The sequence below is a fragment of the Pholis gunnellus genome (assembly GCF_910591455.1).
Source record: "Pholis gunnellus genome assembly, chromosome: 19".
NCBI classification, from domain to species: domain Eukaryota; kingdom Metazoa; phylum Chordata; class Actinopteri; order Perciformes; family Pholidae; genus Pholis; species Pholis gunnellus.
The window spans coordinates 20,492,265-20,515,517 of NC_136546.1; the positions used below are offsets into that span (position 1 = coordinate 20,492,265).

At 43.4% G+C, this 23,253-nt stretch overlaps 1 protein-coding gene across 5 annotated transcripts in view; it reads left to right on the forward strand.

Moving 5' to 3' along the window:
- The window catches only part of LOC306711382 (unconventional myosin-VI-like), an 84,848-nt gene extending 70,369 nt beyond the window's left edge, over positions 1 to 14,479 (forward strand). The window contains exons 28-36 of one of the 5 annotated variants that reach the window (XM_079180308.1): positions 129 to 289; positions 804 to 842; positions 1,786 to 1,821; positions 3,268 to 3,306; positions 5,171 to 5,274; positions 7,948 to 8,079; positions 9,896 to 9,922; positions 12,660 to 12,881; positions 14,278 to 14,479. In XM_079180308.1, coding sequence (XP_079036434.1) covers positions 129 to 289; positions 804 to 842; positions 1,786 to 1,821; positions 3,268 to 3,306; positions 5,171 to 5,274; positions 7,948 to 8,079; positions 9,896 to 9,922; positions 12,660 to 12,881; positions 14,278 to 14,477 — 960 coding nt within the window. In that variant the 3' untranslated portion in view covers positions 14,478 to 14,479. The remainder of the gene's footprint in view (positions 1 to 128; positions 290 to 803; positions 843 to 1,785; positions 1,822 to 3,267; positions 3,307 to 5,170; positions 5,275 to 7,947; positions 8,080 to 9,895; positions 9,923 to 12,659; positions 12,882 to 14,277) is intronic. The other 4 variants (XM_079180309.1, XM_079180310.1, XM_079180311.1 and 1 more) reach the window with 4 other exon arrangements.
- Positions 14,480 to 23,253: the final 8,774 nt, after the last annotated feature.

Here is a 23,253-nt window from a genome sequence, read left to right on the forward strand (position 1 = left end):
GACCTGCAGATGGTAGACGGTCCTTCACCGACACTTCCAGCTCGTGAACATGTGTCGCCGGCGGCGGAGAGACGACGACTCTCCGGGCGGTGCAGCAGGCAGTTAAAACTCTTTTTCCTGTGGTTCAGGTGGAGATGGAGCTGCAGCTGCAGGCGGAGCGGGAGGAGGACGCCTCTCGGCAGACCGTCCTGGAGCAGGAGAGGAGGGACAGGGAGCTGGCGCTGAGGATCGCCCAGAGCGAGTCGGAGCTCATCCCAGAGGAGGCGCAGAACGACGCCGGCCTGCGCAGGTAAACCCGGCTTTCATGCTGTGACGCTCTGAGCAGGAACCTCATCATCCTGCCTCGTTGGGCTCGAGGACATTTCAGTTCTGAGCATAAAAAAACAGGAGTTGTCTGTAACGGGTCAAAGGTTCTCCACTGTAGGAGATGTGGGCTCTGTTGTGGTTGGTTTCTTGTCTTTAATGCGTTATAAACATACTTATACTGTAAAAATGATTCTATAAAGACTTCTAAGGTAAAGTGTCTTCATAATGCGGATGGAGAGTTAACTCTTTGTGTTCTGCTCTCTCACAGTGTGTCTGCTGTGATGTTTGACTCGCTGTGGAAAGAAACACGCTGAATGTTCTGTGACGCATGTTTTACTGTTGATGATGCATCACTGTGTGACGCGTTGAGGAGCGGTCGCTCCTCTCTCTTCTTCTGCAGGAGTTCTTCTCAACAGCTTCCTGTCGATGTGGTTTAACTCCGTCTCTCCATGTTTAACCGTCTTCTTCTTCTTTCTTTTGTTTTTTTTTCCTCTCAGTAACGGCTCCTCAGTTCCATCGTCCCCAGAGAGAGCAGCGTAAGACCCGGACATTTATTAGCCCTTTAATTTAACCCCCAATCCCCCTTTAACCCGTAACACCCCCTGCATGCTGTAACACCCCCCCCCCCCCCAACCCAGCCGTCTGACAGAAGGCTCTCTTCTTCTTCTTCCATCTTTCATTCACATAGAAGAACCTTTAACTGTTCAATGCTTTTCATTTATTGCACCGACATTGATTGTGACCAGAAACCTGATCCGGGCCCGTTTTTATCAAACATGAGGAGAAATCTCTAATAATAATAATAATAATAATAATAATCACATGACTCAGTCTCAAGTGACCTTTAAAGACAACTCTGTAATTTATATATTTGACATTTAGACATGTGCTATAAATAGAATAAACCACGTCCTGCATTGAACAGTTGACCAGTTAAAGCCGTTCTGATCAACAGACACACAGAACGCTGCAGAACTACACACATTTAAAGGCTTTGTGTTTAAAGAAACACGTGAGTAAATACATATGAACTCTTCTGTTAGTTTCATTTATTAAGAACAAAGATTAACGTTTCTTTTAATCATTATTCTCTTGAAACGATGATAATATTCTGTACTAATTGAAGCACAACAGATATCAGTGATGCAAATAAATAAAAACATCAACTGAGAATATTAAATGACAATTAAAATAAATAAACACACAGATTTAAACATATTCAAACTAAATCATTGACTTAATGACTTGTGTGCTACAGATCTACATGAGTCTGAAACACATCGTCACTATTAACCAACGTTAGAGATTTAAGCACGTTTAAAGATCGTTATCACGTTAAACCATCTTGTGACGATGTTCCAGCTGTTTGATGAATCCGGGTCGTCTGATCAGAAGAACAATCACCTTCCTCCTGATTTATTGTTACTTTTATTGTTCAGTGTCGCTCCGTCTCATAATCCTACAATCTTCTGTTTGCAGCTCCGCTGGAACCACAAAGCTCAAGAGCTTGACCATGTAGGTTCCCCTCAGTACCGACGCACGACACCTTCAGGGACCACACACACACCTGTGTTTCTGAGCTCTCTCAGTACCGACACACGACACCTTCAGGGACCACACACACCCCTGTGTTTCTGAGCTCTCTGTAGAGAGTCCCTCCTGAGATCTGTTAACCGGTTCAGCGCTGCATCCTGAGACGTTCAAAGTTCTCAGCGTGTTTTTTAGTTCCCGTTCCTCGTCCTCACGTCGAGGACGCTGGAGCTTCGCAGCACTTTGTAGTTCTGACACAGTTTGTTTTACTAATATCTCTTTAGTATTTATTAAATGTGTTTTCTCTCACAAACGGACTGAAAACGAGCAGAAAAAACATGAATACAACTTTTTATTTTTGACTCATTTTACTGAATCATTTAAGATGTAGAACATGTAGAACAGACAGACTGTTACCTTAAAGATGACTTCTCCATGTTCTCGTTTCCTCGTTCATCCTCCTCTTCCTCTCTTCTCTCCTTCACCTGTTCATGCTGCTTCATGCTTTTGGAGGAAATGTAATTAAGTCCACAAAGTGCTGCAAAGTAGCTTTAGTGCGTTGAAGTCTTCAGGTATCTCTTTATTTAACAGGGTCGGTGCTCATTAATCAACGTTAAAGCTTGTTTTCATCTGTAGTCCCTGAGCAGGTTATTAAAGTCCTAATATGATCAGCACAGTTCAACAGCAAACACTACAATACAACACAGTACTATACAATACAACACAGTACTATACAATACAACACAGTACTACACAATACAACACAGTACTACACAGTACAACACAGTACTACACAATACAATACATAAATACATTACTAAAGGAGCAGGTTTGAGTGTTTAGATTCCGTCTTTACACACGTTGTGAACAGTTTATTAAATATTATGTGACATAAAACGTCCGTAAACATCAAAGTAGTCGCTCCACCGTTAAAGAGATCAAAATGTTTTTGGTGGAATCAACCAAAACATTATTTCTGTTGCAAATTCTTCTTCTTCTTCTTCTTCTTCTTCTTCTTCTTCTTCTTCTTCTTCTTCTTCTTCTTCTTCTTCTTCTTCTTCTTCTTCTTCTTCTTCTTCTTCTTCTTCTTCTTCTTCTTCTTCTTCTTCTTCTTCTTCTTCTTCTTCTTCTTCTTCTTCTTCTTCTTCTTCTTCTTCTTCTTCTTCTTCTTCTTCTTCTTCTTCTTCTTCTTCTTCTTCTTCTTCTTCTTCTTCTTCTTCTTCTTCTTCTTCTTCTTCATCACTCTCATACATTCTTTTGTTCCTCCTTCTCTTCTCTTCTCTCCTAAAGCCTCCTCTTCCTCTTCTTCCTCATGTTATTTATCTACTATGAGTATTTCTGTGCAGTACTTTGTATACTTGGTTGTAAACAAGAAACGACCTGATCCAACGTTTTACTAACATGTGAAACCGCTGACGTGGTGCTTTTTAGGGAGGAAATGGCGAAAGAGATGACTGAGCTGCTGGCGAGGTGGGTACGAACGCTCAGAACGAATCTCCATCAATCGATCGCCTCGATGCAGCAGATCTGTGATCACACGAGAGGCAGAAATCCTCCCAACGTTGATTTCGTTGATGATTTTGATCTAATTGAAGAACTCTGATGAACAGTTTGATATCCGCTGCAGGTCTCGTCCTCTTCTTCTTCATCTTAATCTTTATTTTAATGCACCTTTCGTCTCGTTGATCGTCGACCTGCAGACGTTTGAACCTGCTCGTTAAATGTGAAGAACTCCTGATTTTTACTCCACTTTTCCAGTAAAAACACCGTCAGCTCCAACCGGAGTCAGTGTTTATAGATCTACTGAGAAGTCTGATCAATAATCCTCAATACGCACTTCCTGCTGCGCTGCTTCTAAACCAGACCACATCGGTGTGGTTTAGTTTGTTTTATTGTTTTATGATCAACCATTCATTTCCTTCACTCTTTCATTTTCTGAGAGGCTCATTCAGTAGAAAACACGACTTGGGACGAAGTCATGACGTCATCTGATCTGCTTCTGACTTCTGGATGTTTCAAAGAAAACAAAATGGTTAAAACGGAACCTGTTGGTGTTTCAACACTAGCTTTAAGGAGATTATAATGAGCTTAGAGCTCGTGTTAGAAGTTAAACATCATAATTCATCTCTAACATCTATTTTATATTCATGTGAAAACATCTCCTTCAAACTACTGGATTTATTCAAGTTTATCACCAAAACTACATTTTACAGATGACGTGAACGCATCATGATAACGTTACAATGTAGCTTCAGCCAGTACTCATGTTCACTGAGCAGAGCCTGAAGGCATCATCCGTTGGTTAGCCGTTAGCGGTGCTGCTAACGCTACTAGCTCTCCTCTGATTGGTTGTTTACAGTGAAACATGATCAGAGATCAGAGACTAGAAACACGAGTTCTACTGAGTCAGTGAAACTTTATTCACACTGTGAAGTTAACTACGGTTCACTACTAATAACCAATATTGAGCTTTTTAGTTATTAAATCCTTCCCGAACTTTGTTTTTAGTGCAGCTGTCGGTAGCTCGTCGTGTTCACCTCGTGCTAATCTGCTGAGGTATTTTTAACCTCTTGAACATCCAGTGAACTAGAAGCCTCGGTCACGCTCTCGTCTCCACAGATTACTGCCGTGAGTGATGTCATCCCCCCTCGCCCCAGAGACACCCAATAGGATTAGAGAACCAGCGGGGTCCCGCCTCCCAATTTCCCCGGTGTTCTTAATCCCGGTCACGGATTAACGAGGCGCTATTTTGACTCCTGGCGACTGAGACGGCATGCATTCTAACAATGATCTCAAACCCTCTGTAGTTCTATTGTAGCCATCTTTCTTTTTCCTCCTTTGACTACGATGCTGCTAATCTGACTCCCCGTTCGTTCCTCGCTTTCACCTTAACGTCTGCAACCAATGTTAATACTGTTGTGTTGAATCTGTCCTTATTGCTCTGAGGTCGGGTGGAGTTTACTGTAAGAGGAACGACTTATTCGCTGCCTTTAACAACACGTAACTGACGTAAAAATGACAAATATATAACAGGATTAATAGTATTTGTTGGAGTCAGTAGGTCTCAAACTATAACATTGGGCATTAAATCAAATTATATTATTTATTATAATAATTATTTGTTGTACTTCTATCTGTAAACTTCACCCATCTAGTTCTTAATAAGTTAAAACATAACTTGCAAATCCTTCAAATTCAGATTGAAGCGAATGACGCCGTCCTCTTACGTTCCCCTTGCTGCCGGGTTTTTTTCCCACAATGCAATGCTGGTAGGATATTTGTTTTCTGACTTTTCCGGCGTCCCCCCCCCCCCCCCCCCCCTTGTCTTGTTTAGAGGTCCACAGGTCCAGGCCACCAAGGCTGCTGCCGGGGCCAAGAAGTACGAGCTGAGCAAGTGGAAGTACGCCGAGCTGCGGGACGCCATCAACACCTCGTGTGGTGAGTGTCGCCGAGTCATCGGCAACATGGCGTCGATGGAATTCACCCCAAAATAAACACCGGAAAAAACCTGCAAATCTTTTGAAGTACCCGCAACAAAGACAGCAAGCGTTTACACTTCTGTTCAGTTATCGTCGCGCTTTAAACAGGCCGGTTTTGAACACTGTGGTCCAGAGGGGATGTTGGTCAGAATGACATGGAATTTATAATTTGTCTTGGTCCCCAGAGGAAGGTTTCAAATACCTTGTGCTGACAACATGACCTTTGCTTTTGCACCACTATTAAGCCAACATTTTCCCTCGATGCTCGATGACAAATTATCTGCCAATAGCCATCGTTCTATTTTCTTTGTTATGAGGGTTCATTGTCCCCAGAAGATGAGTCCTAACAACGGTCTCACTGCTTGACCTTTCCCCTGCAGCTCCAGCCAAATTGTAAGCTTTGCAGGCTTGATATTTAATAATCTTATCTTTAAATGATTATTTTGGAGCTCATTATTGCTCTCCAGAGGATGAACCTGTTTGATCCTTATGATCCATGTTTTGATCAACTTCAAAGTTTACCAAACATGTTGAAAAACTAAATAATTTGATTTCCTCAGACGATTAACTAACATCAGAACAAAATTCTCACTTGTACGCATGACGTATCAAAAGCATATTCATGCTTCCCAGAGGATGAACCCTTTGATTTTGTGCACTTTTTGTAAACTTTCCTCGAGCACCACTCTCAAGTGAAAATGTCAACAATGTCCACGAGATATCTCCAAACATAACAGGGAGGTTGTACTGAAACATACTGATCACACTCCTGCTCCCCAGAGGATGAACTGGTTACGTTTGAATGACCCACAATTAACTTCTGATCAGGTCGAAACTGTAAGGCCATTAAAATATCAAAATCACAAGTATTTTAGCCTCGTTCCCACCAAACAGACCCGCTCTGACAGAAACACCTGCTTCACTTTCATGTTCTGAGAACTCGGCCTCGTTTTATGGCCACTTCTCTCACGTGGGAGTGAATCCGCCGCTCTTTGGACAAAAAAACTCACCGTGATGATGCCGCGGTGGTATCGCTTTCAAAGTAAATACGACAATACCAGATTCTGTCATCGTGACATACCCGACCGATGAGAACCACTTAACCTTCGTACTGACATTTAGAAAGCAGATGAAGGTCTCGTTCAGAGCAGCTTAAAGCTGCTAAATGTAGCATTTTAGTATTATTGAGTCATTACCAGTCGTTTTGTATCATCGGGCATAAAACAATCCCGATGTTTTCATGTGTGACAAGTACATGTAAGCTGTGGTCAGTAACAGACGTAAATACTTCTTCAACAACATAAGTTCACCCTGATAGTGGGTGTGTTAATATTCCCGCCTTCTCGGGGCAGATAATGGTTTAATAATGGAGCTAAAGCGAATATATCCACCTCTTCCTTCTGTTTCGCCCTCATAATGTGGAGCTTAACCCGGAGCTCACCCGTCCTCATCCTCCCGCTGGAAGCGTGAAGGACGAAGAGGGAAACGAGTGTGTGTGTGTGGAGAAGCTGATGCACACACACACACACACACACACACACCTCGCCTCCCAGACAGACGGGCAGATTGAATACTGATGTGATGATCTGCAGAATGAAACGTAACAGAGCGGCGATGGGGTTGTTCACATCTGTTTTTATCCTGCAGTGGTTTCTGCTCCACACGCTAAATTGCAAAGTTGTTGTTTTTTTTTCATTTATATTTTGTCTGCCTCTTCTGCTCAGGTTACCGAAGCACTTAGTGTGCATTAAGCATCTCATTGATCACTGTTGGATGATGCATTGACTGTTTGAAATGATCGGAATCATCCTGATGAAGTGTGTTCTCTTAACGCCGCTTCACCACATTCACACATATTGATTTTCTTGTAAAGATATTGATTGTTGTGGCAGTTCTAGAGAGGAAATTAACAAAAATCAATATACCTGTCTGTAATCATGTTGTGAGGCTCGTCGTTAACAAACAGTGTGAGGACAGTGAAGAGGAATCTTATTGGTTCATACAAAGATATTTTAGTTTGGGACGCACCAATCCGTCGTTTTTAGTCCCGATATCGATAAAGAAAAGAAATGACGGTTTTAACCACAGACTGAATACAAGAAGTGGACGTGAACAGGAAGTGACCATATTAGGACTGAGGAGTGACGTAGGGACCTGTCAATCACTGTGTAGCCCCGCCCCTAAAGCATCCCCTGCTTTATGGTCTGTTTGACTCTAAATGGACCATCATGTACTAAATGAACATCATGCTGTGTTGAAGAAGACTTGAAACTAGAGATTGAGACCATAAACTCATGTTTACAATGTTTACTGAGGTAATAAATCAAGAGAGAAGTAGAGTCATTTTCTCATAGACTTCTATACAACCAGCCCCCTAGTGGTCATTAGAGAGAATGCAGCTTTAACACAGAACCGGAGGTTGTCTCCTGGTTTTAACACCAATTTTTGCAGGTGAAAATAATTTGAAATGAAACCAGAAAACTAAAAGTCATATAATGAAATGGTTGAAAGCAGCTGCTGTTGGTCTGAGAATCAACCCTACTTGAAAGAACCTGTGTGACCAGGAAGAAGAAGACATGTCCTCCTGACGTGTCCTCGTGCTGATGTCGTCTTCCTATTTGTTCTCCTGTAGACATCGAGCTGCTGGCCGCCTGCAGGGAGGAGTTCCACCGCCGGCTCAAAGTTTACCACGCCTGGAAGTCAAAGAACAAGAAGAGAAACACGGAGACGGAGCAGCGAGCGCCCAAATCCGTCACCGACTACGGTACGACGTCGCTACGCATTACTGCAGAGTGAGGGTTTGATCACAGGTAGAGGACTTCATCAGGACCAGACCACCAACAGGCTTCAATGGAAGATTTAAATATGAGCTTTTCTTCTATAAATACCTGTTCACATTCTATCTTAGCTTAGCTTAGCTTAGCTTAGCTTATCTTTGCTTAGCTTTTCTTAGCTTAGCTTAGCTTATCTTAGCGTATCTTATCTTTTCTTAGCTTAGCTTTTCTTAGCTTAGCTTATCTTAGCTTAGCTTATCTTATCTTATCTTTTCTTAGCTTAGCTGAGTTTAGCTTAGTTTGGCGTATTGTATCTTTATTTTTTTCTTATTTTTTTTCTTTCTTTTCTTTCTCTTCTTGTTGTATCGTATCTTTCTTTCTCTTCTCTCTTATCTATTATTTTCTTTCTCTTCTTCTTGTATTTTTCTCTTCTTCTTCTCTCCTTCTCTCCCCTCATGTGTGATGAAGTGGTTCGTGCGTTGAGTCACAGAAATATGGCTACAAACGTGTCTCCACGTCTCTTTGAAGTCTTGAACGTGGACGTGTAAAGTGTGAACTCTGCCCGGTGACCTGAACTCGTCGCTCAGACACGACGAACAAAACCGACTCTCACCTCCCGCCCGCCGCCGCCAGGTTGTCATGACGACAGAGAGCTCTTGTTCGGAGCCGTTTATTGTGCGCCGACTGCTGATTGGAACACACACACACACACACACACACACACACACCGTCTGACGGATACATGTGTACATACCTGAGGTGTGAATCTGACTCGGTCTTATAGATTCAGGAGCGGTCCGTCATCAGAGGTCAGACATGTTTGATTCTTTATTGTTTCACTGATGACTCCATTCACAGGAACAGTGATCTAACCTCTCACAACACGGGGCGGCGCTGGTCTTCTGCTGCCTCCGTCTGTTAGTCGTTGTGAGACTTTGGTTGAATCCAAACCACCGCCGGAATATAAGAAGTGGACGTAGTCGTCGCGACGTCACTCGTTGGTTTGTGGACGTTTTGAAGCCTCGAGGTCGGCTTTTTGTCCGTCGCCATGTTGTTGTCTTTTAGCGACCAGTGAACAGGAAGTGACCATAGCCCCGCCCCTAAAGCATCCCCTGCTTTATGGTCTGTTTGACTCTAAATGGACCATCATGTACTAAATGAACATCATGCTGTATTGAAGAAGACTTGAAACTAGAGATTGAGACCATAAACTCATGTTTACAATGTTTACTGAGGTAATAAATCAAGAGAGAAGTAGAGTCATTTTCTCATAGACTTCTATACAACCAGAGGAGTCGCCCCCTGGTGGACACTAGAGAGAATGCAGCTTTAAGAACACAAATAAATAGTTTCATTTGTCGGGGACTATTTTCAGCGGCGTATGAATCCACATTAGGTGCTCTTGTGAGTATTTGTACGTGATTAAGTCAGATTAAACCACAGAGTTCGTGGTGATGAAGGAACATTGGGACTCATTGATGTGTTTTGTTGATGCACACAATACTTGTATACTCTGTTAAAGAGTTTACTGAGCGCTTGTGTTACTTTCAGAAATGTGTTGCTTCATTTTCACATTTCTCCACATATTTCCACCTTTGAAGTAGAACTTTAATGTCTTTAATGTAAATCTTCTGCAGATGTAAAATACATTTCATTCTCTCGTTGTACTCGTTTCATCGTTTCGTCTCATCTCGTGATGAATAACACGATTACCACGTCAAAGCTCAGTCATCATCCGCAACTTTGTTGCATCACTTCCTGTCGCTGTACGTCCGTGTGTGTAAAACCTGGCATGTTTACTTTCAGATCGTGCTCCTCCTGTGAACAAAGCATGTAAGTGTCCTCCAGTGTGTGACGCCAACTAACAGCAGAACTACACCCCCATCACCTCCTTATTAACCCCACCCCCCCCATCACCTCCTTATTAACCCCCACCCCCCCACTATATTAACCCTAACCCCCCCATATCACCTCCTTATTAACCCCCACCCCCCCACTATATTAACCCTAACCCCCCCCATCACCTCCACCTTATTAACCCTAACCCACCGTAGTAGGGGGCTGCTCCTGACTGGGATCACTGGGTTCTTCTGGTTTTTGTTGCTCTCGGCTCGATGATGAAGTTTCCCTTCAGGTGGTGGAGGATGGGGTTTCCACGGCAACCGCTGCCTTTCTATTGAGACGTGTGTTGGAAGAAATTATTTGAGCGATTTTTTGAGGCTGGAAGCCGTCGACTTCCACCTCGTGATAAAGAGCCGAAGGCGACTTATTCAAACTCCCACACTGAGGAATACTCAGCGGGGGGGGGGGGTCACGTTAACAGGAGTGTGACGGGAGGAAGAGGAGAAACGGTGCTGAAGGTGTCGACTTTAACTACCGATCATCACGGCCTGATGAGGGTCAGTGTGAAGGACGAGCTGCTGATTAAACCTGATGTTTAACGTTTGAATGTGGAGAGAAAACGAATGAATGTTTAGAAAAAGACTTTACAAAAAGATTCATGTAACTATTAAAGAGTCAAACTCATTCATCTTCATCTCACTGCTATCAAAGCATTTAACGATAAATAATAGTAATAACAGTAGTAATAACAGTAGTAATAATAATAATAGTAATAGTAATAGTAGTAATAATATTAATAATAATAGTAGTAATAATAATAGTAGTAATAATAGTAATAGTAATAATAATAGTAATAATAATAGTAATAATAATAATAATAGTAGTAATAATAATAGTAATAAAAACAGTAGTAATAATAGTAATAGTAATAATAATAGTAATAGTAATAATAATAGTAGTAATAATAATAGTAATAATAATAGTAATAATAATAATAATAGTAGTAATAATAATAGTAATAAAAACAGTAGTAATAATAGTAATAGTAATAATAATAGTAATAGTAATAATAATAGTAGTAGTAATAATAGTAGTAATAATAATAGTAGTAATAATAGTAATAGTAATAATAATAGTAATAATAATAGTAATAATAATAATAATAGTAGTAATAATAATAGTAATAAAAACAGTAGTAATAATAGTAATAGTAATAATAATAGTAATAGTAATAATAATAGTAGTAGTAATAATAGTAATAATAATAATAGTAGTAATAATAATAGTAGTAATAATAATAGTAATAAAAACAGTAGTAATAGTAATAGTAATAATAATAGTAGTAATAATAGTAATAGTAATAATAATAGTAGTAGTAATAATAGTAATAATAATAGTAATAATAATAATAATAATGAGGATTTCAGGCTTCAAGTCTGTCGAGTCAACCTGCTGTTGAGTTTATTTATTTTCAAATGAACTTTATATTATATTTTGGCGAGGCACAGATAACGTGTATATCTACATAACAAACTTTTGGGCGTTCAGAAGCTGAACAGATAAATGAAACTGCAGCTTTTTACAGACTTTGTTCAGGAAGTCGTCGTCGGTTGAAAACGTAGAATATGAAGTCATGAGAGACAGAAGCTGAACTCCTTGAGTCCGGGACGTGAGCGTGAGCTGTTGCCAGCTTATCCTCGTGCTCGTTGTTTTCATCGGCCCTGAACCCTCGAAGCAGCTCTCGAGCGCTCCGTGACTCACAATTCTTTCCTTAAAGAACCAGAAACTGAGTTCTCTTTGTTGGGAATCTTTCCTCCTCTCTAGACGTGGGGGGGGGGGGTGCAGTGCTTTTTGTTCTCGTGGTGTTTGGGTGACATTCTGTTGGTGACGGTGAAACAGAAGAGATGTTTCATAGTTTTCTGATGCTGCAAAAAGACTCAATTTAACGAGTTTTAATCCGATTCAACCCGTCATCGAGCTGCTGAATCATGAACTGAAGAAAGAAATAAAACCTCTTCTGTTAACGTAATGTACAACATAAAGAAAGTCTTTTATGCACATTCCTTGATTTATAAACTTATTAAAATGAGCATTTTTGCAGAGTTTCTTTATTTAAAAACACGCTTCTGTAGATAATAATGTGTTTTATGTTCCATGAGAATGCAAACCCCTCCATGAACATCTGGCACGCTTCATGTCTCTGGTTCACTGCTCTGTTCCATGTTTTTATTATTTTACAGCCATATTCCTGTTTTAATCTGTACTATTGCTCTTTATTTAACGTCTAATATTTGTCTAAAAGTCTAATAATCTGACGCTGTGAGAAGATGGAGCTCGTTGATTAACACGCGTCTCGTTTTGAGGCAGCAAGTCTAGAAAAATACATTTTAAATTCTTGTTTTTACTCTTTTAAATCGTAATGAAACAAAGTACGCCGTGTTCAGTGAGCTTTAAAGGTGCTGGTAGACTTTCCTCTTTATGCTAAGCTAAGCTAACTGCAGAAACTAACGTTTCCTGTTTTATTTGTACACTGACTCTGTAACACTTTGTAAAGACGTGTCTGTGCGTTACTGCTCGGGTTGATTAGCAGGAGTACGGCTGAAGGCTTCTCCATCCTCCCCTTCAAGGCTGCATGTAAACATGGCCGCTGACTCCTGCTGTCGTTTCAGTGAAGACGTCTCACGTTTTGGGTCTTTTTTTTAAATTTATTTTGCATCCAATGAAACAGCCCAGCAGAACCCGGCCCCGCCCATCATCCCGGCGCGGCAGTACGAGGTGGCGATGAACCGGCAGCAGCGCTACTTCCGCATCCCGTTCATCCGGCCGGGCGACCAGTACAAAGACCCCCAGAACAAGAAGAAGGGCTGGTGGTACGCACACTTCGACGGGCCCTGGATCGCCCGGCAGATGGAGCTGCACCCGGATAAACACCCCATCGTGCTGGTGGCAGGTCAGTGCGGAGCGAAGCTTCTTTAGACAAACCGGGAATACATGGAGGGGCGGGAGGGAGGAGGAGAGAGGGAAGGAAGGAAGGGAAGGAAGGAAGGGTAGAAGGACAAGTCGATACTCAAAAGTGACATTTTAATGAACGTTTGACTTTGTGCAGCACATTCATCATCATCATCATCATCATCATCATCATCATAATGATGAAGGGCCGGTCCTGCACTAGGCGATGTGAGGCTTTTTGTTTTCGTGAGGAGTCGGACGTCTCGGCACGATTTCATCGATCGGGATTTGTGAAGATGTTCCCGGGAGGACGTCAGAGCTCAGCTTCCTGTCGGCTCTCATCAGAACCCGGCGGTGACGGCTGCAGCGCGGATCGATTCACGTTACGTGACGTAGTTCATGAGCAGAGAGACGAGGACACGAAGTCCTCTGCATATCATATCTGCTCCGGTTTCATAACCCCACGAGGAAAACACGTTTATTCTTTATTAGAGAACATATTAACATCATAACGCGCTCCTTTATTCTGGAAGCTGGTGTTTGACTGATGGATGAGAGCGACGGAGAACCTTCCTCAGCAGAACGATCACGTTCTCCACGAGCAGAACTCGACCGCCGTCGTTCCCGTTATTAGACTCTCTGAGCGTCGCGGCCGTCTGCTGTTGCTGAGGAACGTTCGGGAGCTTCGTTGAAGCCGCGTCGTGTGATTTAAAAGTGAAGCGGTGTTTTGGTGCAGCGGGGGTCCAGACAGCAGCAGGATGTGGGAGACTAACACACACACAGCTGGAAGCTGCTGTTGCCTCTACAGCTGCAGATGTGCTGAGCTGTACTCACTGAGTGGAAACGAGCAGCAACGCGTCGTCTGCTGGAGCTCAGTCGCTCCACTTTTTATTCAGAATGAACAACACAAGTCCAACATTCACCAATCCAACAAAGAACATCACATCGTCATTATACTGTCACGATGGTCCGTATCTCAGGTCCGTCCTATTTACTGGAGCACAGAACGTTTCCATTGCATTAAACCCTGATGGGACGGTAGCGAGTGCTCCAAGTATTAGTCGGACCCTAAAGGTCATAGCTTCTGATGTTCTCGTCCTCTCGTTAGTGACCGTGGGGTGAGCCGGATGATGCGCTCTAATTAGGATTCATTTAATTCATTAATTCAAATGTCATAAAGAAAGAAAAAAAACATTAAAATGTCAAATATTATAACGTGTAAAATGACATTAAAAAGTCATAATATATAGTCTGTCATTAAAAAGTTTAGAAAAACATCGTAGATCATAAAAAGTTCACAAAACATGGTGTGGTTTGTCCTCAAATGTGATAAAATAGTTCATCAGTTGTATATTTAGTCGTGTCGTCACGTGTTCCTCCGTCTCTTGCGTCCTCAGGGAAGGACGACATGGAGATGTGCGAGCTGAGTCTGGAGGAGACGGGTCTCTCCAGGAAGAGGGGAGCGGAGATCCTCCCCCGGCAGTTCGAGGAGTTCTGGGATCGGTGCGGCGGCACGCTGTACCTCCGCACCGCCATCGAGAGCCGGCAGGCGCGGCCCACCTACGCCACGGCCATGCTGCAGAGCGCGCTCAAGTAGACCCGGTCTGTGGGGGGGAGGGGAGGGGGAGGGGCTTGTGTGTGGAGGGGGAGGGGCTTCTACACTTTTTAAAAACAAAAGGGACAAAATGCACCAGCTACCTAAAGTAAGCAGAGCGAGCGTTCTGACGCCAACAGGTTCTCTCTACTGTCCTTTTGTTCTCCTCACGGTGTCGTTCTTTCTCGCCGGCTTTGCGGTTCTTCAAATTGGGGGAGGAGCCACGTTCTGCTTTGAACCTTATGCAGAAACATCCGACTAAATTATCACATCCCGGGAGTTCTGTTCCTGTCTTAACTACGAGGCCTTACTGCTACTTTAACACGGGTTTAAACGCCACAAGTAGGAATTTATTTTTCTTTCTTCAGAGCTGCCTCCTCCTCCTCCTCCTCCTCCTCCTCCTCCTCCTCCTCCTCCTCCCCAAAAAAACAAGGTGATTTCTCTGTAATTATGCATTCCTGATTGTGACACCGACGTGTCTCTGGTGTGTTTGCTTCCTCGTTAAACCTGCTGTTTACATCGTCTCCTCCGGTTCTTACAGGAACAAGTCAAACACTTGCACAAAGCGTCAGCGTGAGCGACTAAACTAAACACGACTTAAACATTCTTTAAACATTCTTTCTTTCCTTTTGTCTTTCCAGAATGTGGTTGATTTGTTCTGGTTCCTCTTTATCTCCTCGCTGCGTGTGATTAATGTGTGAAGCTAATGAGAGAGACGACGTTTGACTTTGACCCTCGTTGGGTTTGTTTTCTTTTGGCCGAGCAGTAATTCAGCTCACTGATGATTATTATGATTATTATTATTATTATTATTGTTTGTCTGCGTTTATTAAGCAAAGTGAAATCATTATGCAACTCCTCGCAGGCTGTTTGAGACCAGATCAGTGCTGCACAATAAATGAATAATCTCTGGACCATCTTTTCAAATTTTGATCTTTTTACACAAAGGAAACATAATTTGCCAAACGCAGTGATTCCTCACGTGTTCATTGTGATTCATCTTAGAATCTGTTTCAGGACGTCATTTGATCTCAGAAGTGTTTTAAAATCTCATGAACATCTCGAACTGGAACGCTGAATATCTGATGTTTCCGCTGGAATGTGAACGTTTTATTTACGGAAAGAACAGTTTCTACTTCCAACGAGAAGCAATAAATCAAACTAAGCTAAAGAGGAGACACGACCTCCGACGGGTACGTAGAACACGTAGAGACAGTCTGCTGCGATGTCGCACCTTTAACTCACCCGAGGTGCCACGTTTGTTCCTGAGCTTTCTACTCCCGTGGACGGCTCTCCTCCGCTCAACAAAGACTCCGATCGTCTGATCTCCTCTTGTTCAAACAGCATTAACATGCAGGAAAGAGCTCCGAGACGCACCGACGGTCTGATAGTCCAGATATAACGGGGACAAGACTCGGTGCTCTTCTGGTCAAAGCGTGTCTAGACGTGTTGTCACACGTGTGCAGTAACAGAACTGACTTTCAAAGATCCGGTTTGGTTTTGAATCTGAGCGGAAGCTGTGATTTCCTGTCTGTTAATGCTGACTTTAAAGGGGTCACACTCTCATCTCAGTATTTGGTTTGTATCAGTGATGAACTTTAAATATGTTCCTTCTCAAATGTACCATGAAGATGTCTCCTCCACACGTTACAATCATTCCTCCTCGGGGAAGCACTGCCTTCGTCCACGTCACTTTTCTAACGCTGATCTCTTAACGGATGAATAAAAAAAAGCATTCCATGTCTCACGCTGCTCTCGGCTCCTTCTTTCACCTCACTGCCGAATACAACGAACAACGTGGCGTCTATTATTCAACACAGTTTGTATTTCAACTATTAAGATGTGAAGACTGAACATTGAACACTTTAAATAGGAAAAAATCCAAATGACAGAAAAGCAGCAATAAACATTTGTAAATCTGTTTTTGTCTATTTACATGAAATATACAAGAAAAGGTGACGACGTTAGAGATCTATGTGACCCTGTGTGGTCTGCTTCGATCTCAAGTTCACTACACAAACACACGAGGCAGCAAACGTTTGTACAAAAACAGTCCGCGGTCGGTCCGCGATGAAGAGGTTGTGCTCCTCTTCATCGCCGCTGCAGACGACGGTGACGGGACGTCCTGAAGGAGAAAGTCCTCTGAAGAGACGCTCTGAGGAGCAAAGTTTGTCCTGAAAACTCTTCGGCGTCGTTTTCTGATTCTTAACTGTGAGGCGGTGACGAGTCCCGAATCCCTGCTGCTGAGTCCTTGAGTCCTGAGTCCTTGAGTCCTTGAGTCCTGAGTCATTGAGTCTGGAAGAGAGAAAGATTTATTACAACGATCAGTTTATTAGACGTGGAGACCAAAGTCATAGAACAGTGTTTTTAACGCCTCAAAGTTTCACATTCCATAAATTATCATAAAAAGTTGTAATATATTATAAAATATTATATATAAAATAAATAACTTGTAAAAAGTCATAATACAGTATATCAAACATTACAAAATAATCAGTATATGTCATAAAACGTCATAGTTTAGTATGGAGAGTATTTCATAAAGACGATCATGAAAACATTGAAGTTTTGTATGATTAAAATGATCATGGTAAAAACATTTGATGTTTTTATGGAATATTAAATGACACCCTAGGATAGTACGTACATTGTTTCCATAAAAATGTTATAAAACAAAGTGTGGTCGGTCATCAAAATGTCATAAAAGAGTCACAGTGTTGTATGTCGTCATAAAATCGTTATGGTATATTACGTCATAAAAATTACGTCATAAAAATGACATAAAAGTCTAAAATGTCACAAAACATAATTTAGTATGTCATTAAAAATGTGATGAAAACTAGTATTTACTATAGTATAGTATATAATACAAAAATGTATAGAAACAAAAAGTATATAAAAACGTCATAGTCTAGTACATCATAACATGTTTTCATGTTTGTCATTTAAAACTTCACAGAGAAATCTGGCGAGGGCGATAAAATGTAAAGTAAATGAGGAGCGCTGATGTTCTAGCGCTGATGTTCTAGCGCTGATGTTCTAGCGCTGATGTTCTAGCGCTGATGTTCTAGCGCTGATGTTCTAGCGCTGATGTTCTAGCGCTGATGTTCTATCTCTGAACGCTGAAGTGTTTCACGGTGGATCTGAAGCTGCAGGTTTCGTCATCAGATAACACCGTCACCTCGTTCAGCTCTAATGTAAAGCTGGAGCCTTGCTGAGTGAGCGCCATCTTTTCCTGCAGCAGGAGCACATGATTGCACGTGTGGGGGTTAAACGGAACGACCTCGCTACCTTCTGTGGTATTCTCAGAGGACGTCCGATCCAATATGTTCCCTTTAACTGGCCCGGCCTGGGAGGGAGAAGCTGTCTCTGTATCTGTGGAAAGAGAAACAAATGAAGGTGAGAAAGAGAAAGAGCAGCGACAGCAACTCTTCTTCACGTGCACTGAAGAAGAGCAGCGACAGCAACTCTTCTTCACGTGCACTGAAGAATCTAGAAACATGGATTCAGAGAGAAGATCTCACAGAAGAGCTGAACGTGCTGCAGATGTGTTGGACTACAAAAGAGAGAAGAGAGAGAATCCTCAGAGTAGAAACAAATACGTAGTCAGCTGAAAATTGGTGGAAATACACAGAACTACAGAAATACACAATCAGTAAACACAAGTATGTATTTTTAATTTCCAGCCAGCTGATCAACAACTTCCTTCCATCCATCTATATATCTATCATCCATCCATCCATCCATCCATCCATCCATCTATCCATCTATATATCTATCCATCCATCTATATATCTATCCATCCATCCATCCATCTCTTATCTTAGGAGTTCTCTCCATTATTGTGAAAACATCTCCCAGAGTAAACTGATCCCTGAAGCTTGAGGAGCTCTGCTCGTGTGGTAAAGCAGAAACTGATCATCACAGCCCCGCCCACACACGTGATTGACAGGTTGCCTCTGAAGAGGAAGCACCAGCGCTAGTTATTCACACGATGCAGAAAAGTGAAACTGCTCAACCGGACTGAACCGTAACCAAATATGTGCGATCTGACCTATAATTACACAAAGTAAATACTGACGTCACTCGTCTTTAACGACACAACAAGTCTGTGTTTCTATAGAGTAGCATCTTACGACGCGTGTCACAAACACAAATATAACAAAGCTTACCAGCTTTAATACCTGCTGCTCATTCAGAGTCAGCCAGCGAGCGCCAAATCTGTTAAGTTACACAACCGCCGACTCTGGGCCGCGATCCAAACCCAACACATCCTGCCGGGTGAGCAAAGCGTGTCGCTGCAGGACAGAAACGTGACCCGGAGTACCGGGAGGACACGGAGAGCAAGGTGCAGGACAGAATCTCAACGCAACGACGTAAAGGTTTTGATTAACGAGCTTCTATCTCACACCGCAGTGATTGTGTTGCTTCCTCCGGCGGCTCTATGTGTCGTCAAGCTGCCAAATGAGATTAAAAGGAACTCTGCAGTGTTAACTTCCTGGATTCTGTTGCGTGTTTACTGCTGTTTGCTGTGCTGTTGTTGGCCGGTCTGGATGCAGGATTAGACCGAACGGTGTTCAGTGTTAATGACAGACGGCAAATCCCCCCGGGACCCCCTTCAAGCCCCGAAACCAGACAGAAAAGCTGCTGCTGCCTCAGACTTCTGACGGAGAACAACTTCAGCTTTTCTGCCGTTTGCACACGAAGAATGAATCACAATATTCACGACGAGGAATGTGACTAAACGTCTCTCGTTGCTTCAAATCATCATCATCACGCAAAGAGTTCCAGCTCAGCCGCCAGCAGACAAACCAAAAGAATGATTCAATATTCTCCTAAAAATATTCAGAAACATAAAGAATTTTAATTCGGATCAAATATATTATCTGTTGTGAGTTTTGTCATTTTTTATTCATTTTTCTGGGTTTAAATCTAATAAAAAACACGAACAAAAGTACATTTAAATATATATTTATATAAATAAATGGAATATTTATAGTCCCCAGAGGATGAATCAAAAGTTGTCCTGAACACCTGCAGATCTTTTGATCTTTAGGACTTCAGAGTATTTGTACACGGTGGTACTTTAGTGAAAGATCTCAGTACTTTGAACACAGAGAGGTGTTGGTGACATCGTGGTTCATCTCGTTACTGACCGACGGCTGGAAGGAGATTCAGAAAATGAGATTCCTTCTGTCTGAGAGAGCGACGTGATGAAGATGATCGGAACGTGACCTAAAAATACCTTCAGATGATGGGAAATGAATGTTTCAATAGAAAACCCTCCGAGGTGCTCTGTGTCAGGAGGTGCTGCCGTGTAACGGGGATGAAATTAGATTTTCTGGCAGAAGAAAGGCGGCAACAGAAACTCTTTCTATCTGTAAAAATCAACTTAGCGCCGATTTACAGCGGTGAGGGCTGGAGGTGTGCGAGAGATCAGTCCGTGTGTGAGGAGCGTAAACACAGAAGACAAAGTAACGCACGAGCGCACCACAAACCTCATACGGCACAAGTGACGAGGAGCGACGAGGAGCTACGAGGAGCGACGAGGAAAGACGTGGAGCTACGAGGAGCTACGAGGAAATACGTGGAGCTACGAGGAGCGACGTGGAGCGACGAGGAGCTACGAGGAGCGACGAGGAAAGACGTGGAGCTACGAGGAGTGACGAGGAGCGACGAGGAGCTACGAGGAGCGACGAGGAAAGACGTGGAGCTACGAGGAGCTACGAGGAAATACGTGGAGCTACGAGGAGCGACGTGGAGCTACGAGGAGCTACGAGGAGCTACGAGGAAAGACGTGGAGCTACGAGGAGCGACGAGGAGCGACGTGGAGCTACGAGGAGCTACGAGGAAAGACGTGGAGCGACGAGGAGCGACGTGGAGCGACGAGGAAAGACGTGGAGCTACGAGGAGCTACGAGGAGTGACGAGGAAAGACGTGGAGCTACGAGGAGCTACGAGGAAATACGTGGAGCTACGAGGAGCGACGTGGAGCTACGAGGAGCTACGAGGAGCGACGTGGAGCGACGAGGAGCTACGAGGAAAGACGTGGAGCTACGAGGAGCTACGAGGAAAGACGTGGAGCTACGAGGAGCTACGAGGAAAGACGTGGAGCTACGAGGAGCGACGAGGAGCGACGTGGAGCCACGAGGAAAGACGTGGAGCTACGTAAAAGCGTAGGTAATGTGGGAAACAGATCATAGCGTTGCTGTTGTGCGTTCTTTACCTGCACACGGCTCCACGTCCGGGGAGAACGTGACAGTCGCCTCCTCGGCAGTAGTCGGGCTTCAGGACGCACAGGCTCCGACAGGGCCGGCCGTCCACCGACAGGAAGCCCGGCTCACACTGACACCGCGCCTCCTTCGTCCGGCCGCTCACCACGCAGCGGGAGAACTCCTCGCACGCCAGGAACTTGCAGGCGTCCGCCTGATCGGCTGCAGAGGGAGGAGAGAAAAAGAATAAGAGAATATACCATCAGTATTCATGAAGCGACCTCCTCTCGCTCCACGAGGTGCTGAGGAGCAGTTTGATTTTAATGAGATCTTCAGCTTCTCTCAGCTTCTGGCTCCGCGTTGAAATGTTAAGATTTAGCCTCCGGCCGCGGACGGCTTCCGAGACTAAACGTCAGACGCACTCCGGGGAAATTAGCATGTCCGGAGGGTCTGTGTGGATGAAATGTGAGGCCACGACGTGTGGTCAGTGTTTGACTGTGTAACTGTACATCCATATGTATTTATACACACACACACACACACACACACACACACACACACACACACACACACACATATATATATATATATATATATATATATATATATATATATATATATATATATATATATATATATATATATATATGATCCAATGTGTGGTGTGTTTCTATATCTTTGGCATTACTGTGGAAATACTACATTTAGCTGCAGCATGAGGCCGGCTGCATATCACAGCAGTGAGTGAATTTGATCACCGCCGGCTGATTATACGATGTGATTGTTTCGTGAATAGTTCCGTATTTACAGTATTTACAGTATTTACAGTATTTCCAGTATTTACAGCCTGTAGATCTTTTATCTGAGTTGGAAACACTCGTGGCTTTTTGACAACATGTTCGATTTATAGATTTCACTGTTTTCCAAGTTTTGTAAAATAAATGATCAAAGAAAAGTCACTTTTTGTTCTTGTGATTCACAGTAAGTGAGTTATTCTGCACTGAAGATGTTCTAGTTCTCTAGTTCTAGTGAAGGTTCTGTGTCACAGAGCAGCAGAACTTTAGATCACAGAGAACAACGTGAGCCTGAAGCCGGTCTGCGGTTCAGAGGGTGGAAGAAGCTACCGGACCTGGTTCCACGTCCAGGGAGCGGGTGTCGATCTGGATGTGCAGGTCCTTGGAGGCGGCGGAGCAGAACTCCTCCAGGACGCAGTGGACGGCCTCGGTGATGTTGTACGGCACCGACTTGGCGAACTTCACCTTGCTGTTGACGACCACGCTGCCCTTCCTGAAGTTCAGGATCTCCAGGTTCTTGAAGCCCGTCAGGTTGGCCTGCAGGTACGGGAGCAGCTGCAGGGCAGAGGAAGCAGAGCGCACACGAAACCTTTTGTCATGTTTGATCCTGAACGTGAGAGCGAGAGCTCATCCACACCAGGACATGAGGAGGAACTCACACTGGTTTAAAGAACTCCTGCAAGAACTGAACTCTGCTTCATGAACTCACTTCGTCTCCTCTGAACAACGTCTGCTGTGAAACAGCTGAAGGGCCGATAAAAAAACTACGTTTTCAGCCATAAATTCATAGAAACGACCTGATTCTGTCCTCCAGCTCATGTGAAGCCAAACATTCAGATCTACTCGTTCTCCTGCTTGTTTAAGGACCTCAAAACCGGCAAAACCGTTAAAAAAATCCCCAAATTACAACATTTATGAAAAATATATATTATCTCTAGATTTTCAACTTTCCGACTGCCCTTCAACACATCACGTGTGACCAAGCTGATTTTCATATTTCATCAAAATCCCTCTAATAAAGAGTTCACTTTAACTATGACGTCATGACCAACAGTCATGTGACCACAAGAGAGGAGACAGGAGTGTGTGTGTGTGTGTGTGTGTGTGTGAGAGTGTGTGTGTGGATAATTGATCAGCAGTGTGTGTGTGTGTGATGCTCACTGAGACGACTAACGAGGCTTCACTTCTTCTTTCTTGTCATCTAAGAAGTCGTCTTCACCTCAAACTAGACGTCATGCCCCCCCCCCCCCCCCCCCCCCGCCGCATTCCTGCAGAGCGCACAATTAACAATCTACTTCCTCTAATTCCCACGCGGCCGTTCATAATTACCTCTATTGATGCAGTCAGCAAACTGTTCAGCGACATGAATAGTAAAATCAATCCTGAGGGTGAGGGCCCCCCCCCCCCCCCACACTCAACCCTTTTTGTTTTTTAACGAGGCGATATATATATTTAATCCTGAGCCAAAATATTCTCTTCATGTGATAATTAACGAGTGCTGCAGCGTTTGTTTCACCGCCGTCAGCGATGAGCAGAGAGTTGAGTTCGCTCAGTGCCCACGAGCAAGGCATCTCCCGGTCACGTGGGTCGGTTGAGAAGCTGAGCAGAACGGTGAGACTTACCAGAGCTGCATTCACACGAGAGCAACCGCCATCGATAGAGCAGCAGAGTGTGTGAGCGTCCCGTGAGGAGCTGATCAGAAGCTACTGTTTGATCCAGAATGTGGAAAGTTATGAAATGAAACCAGTTCTGCCGTTAGAAGTGCTTCACGAGA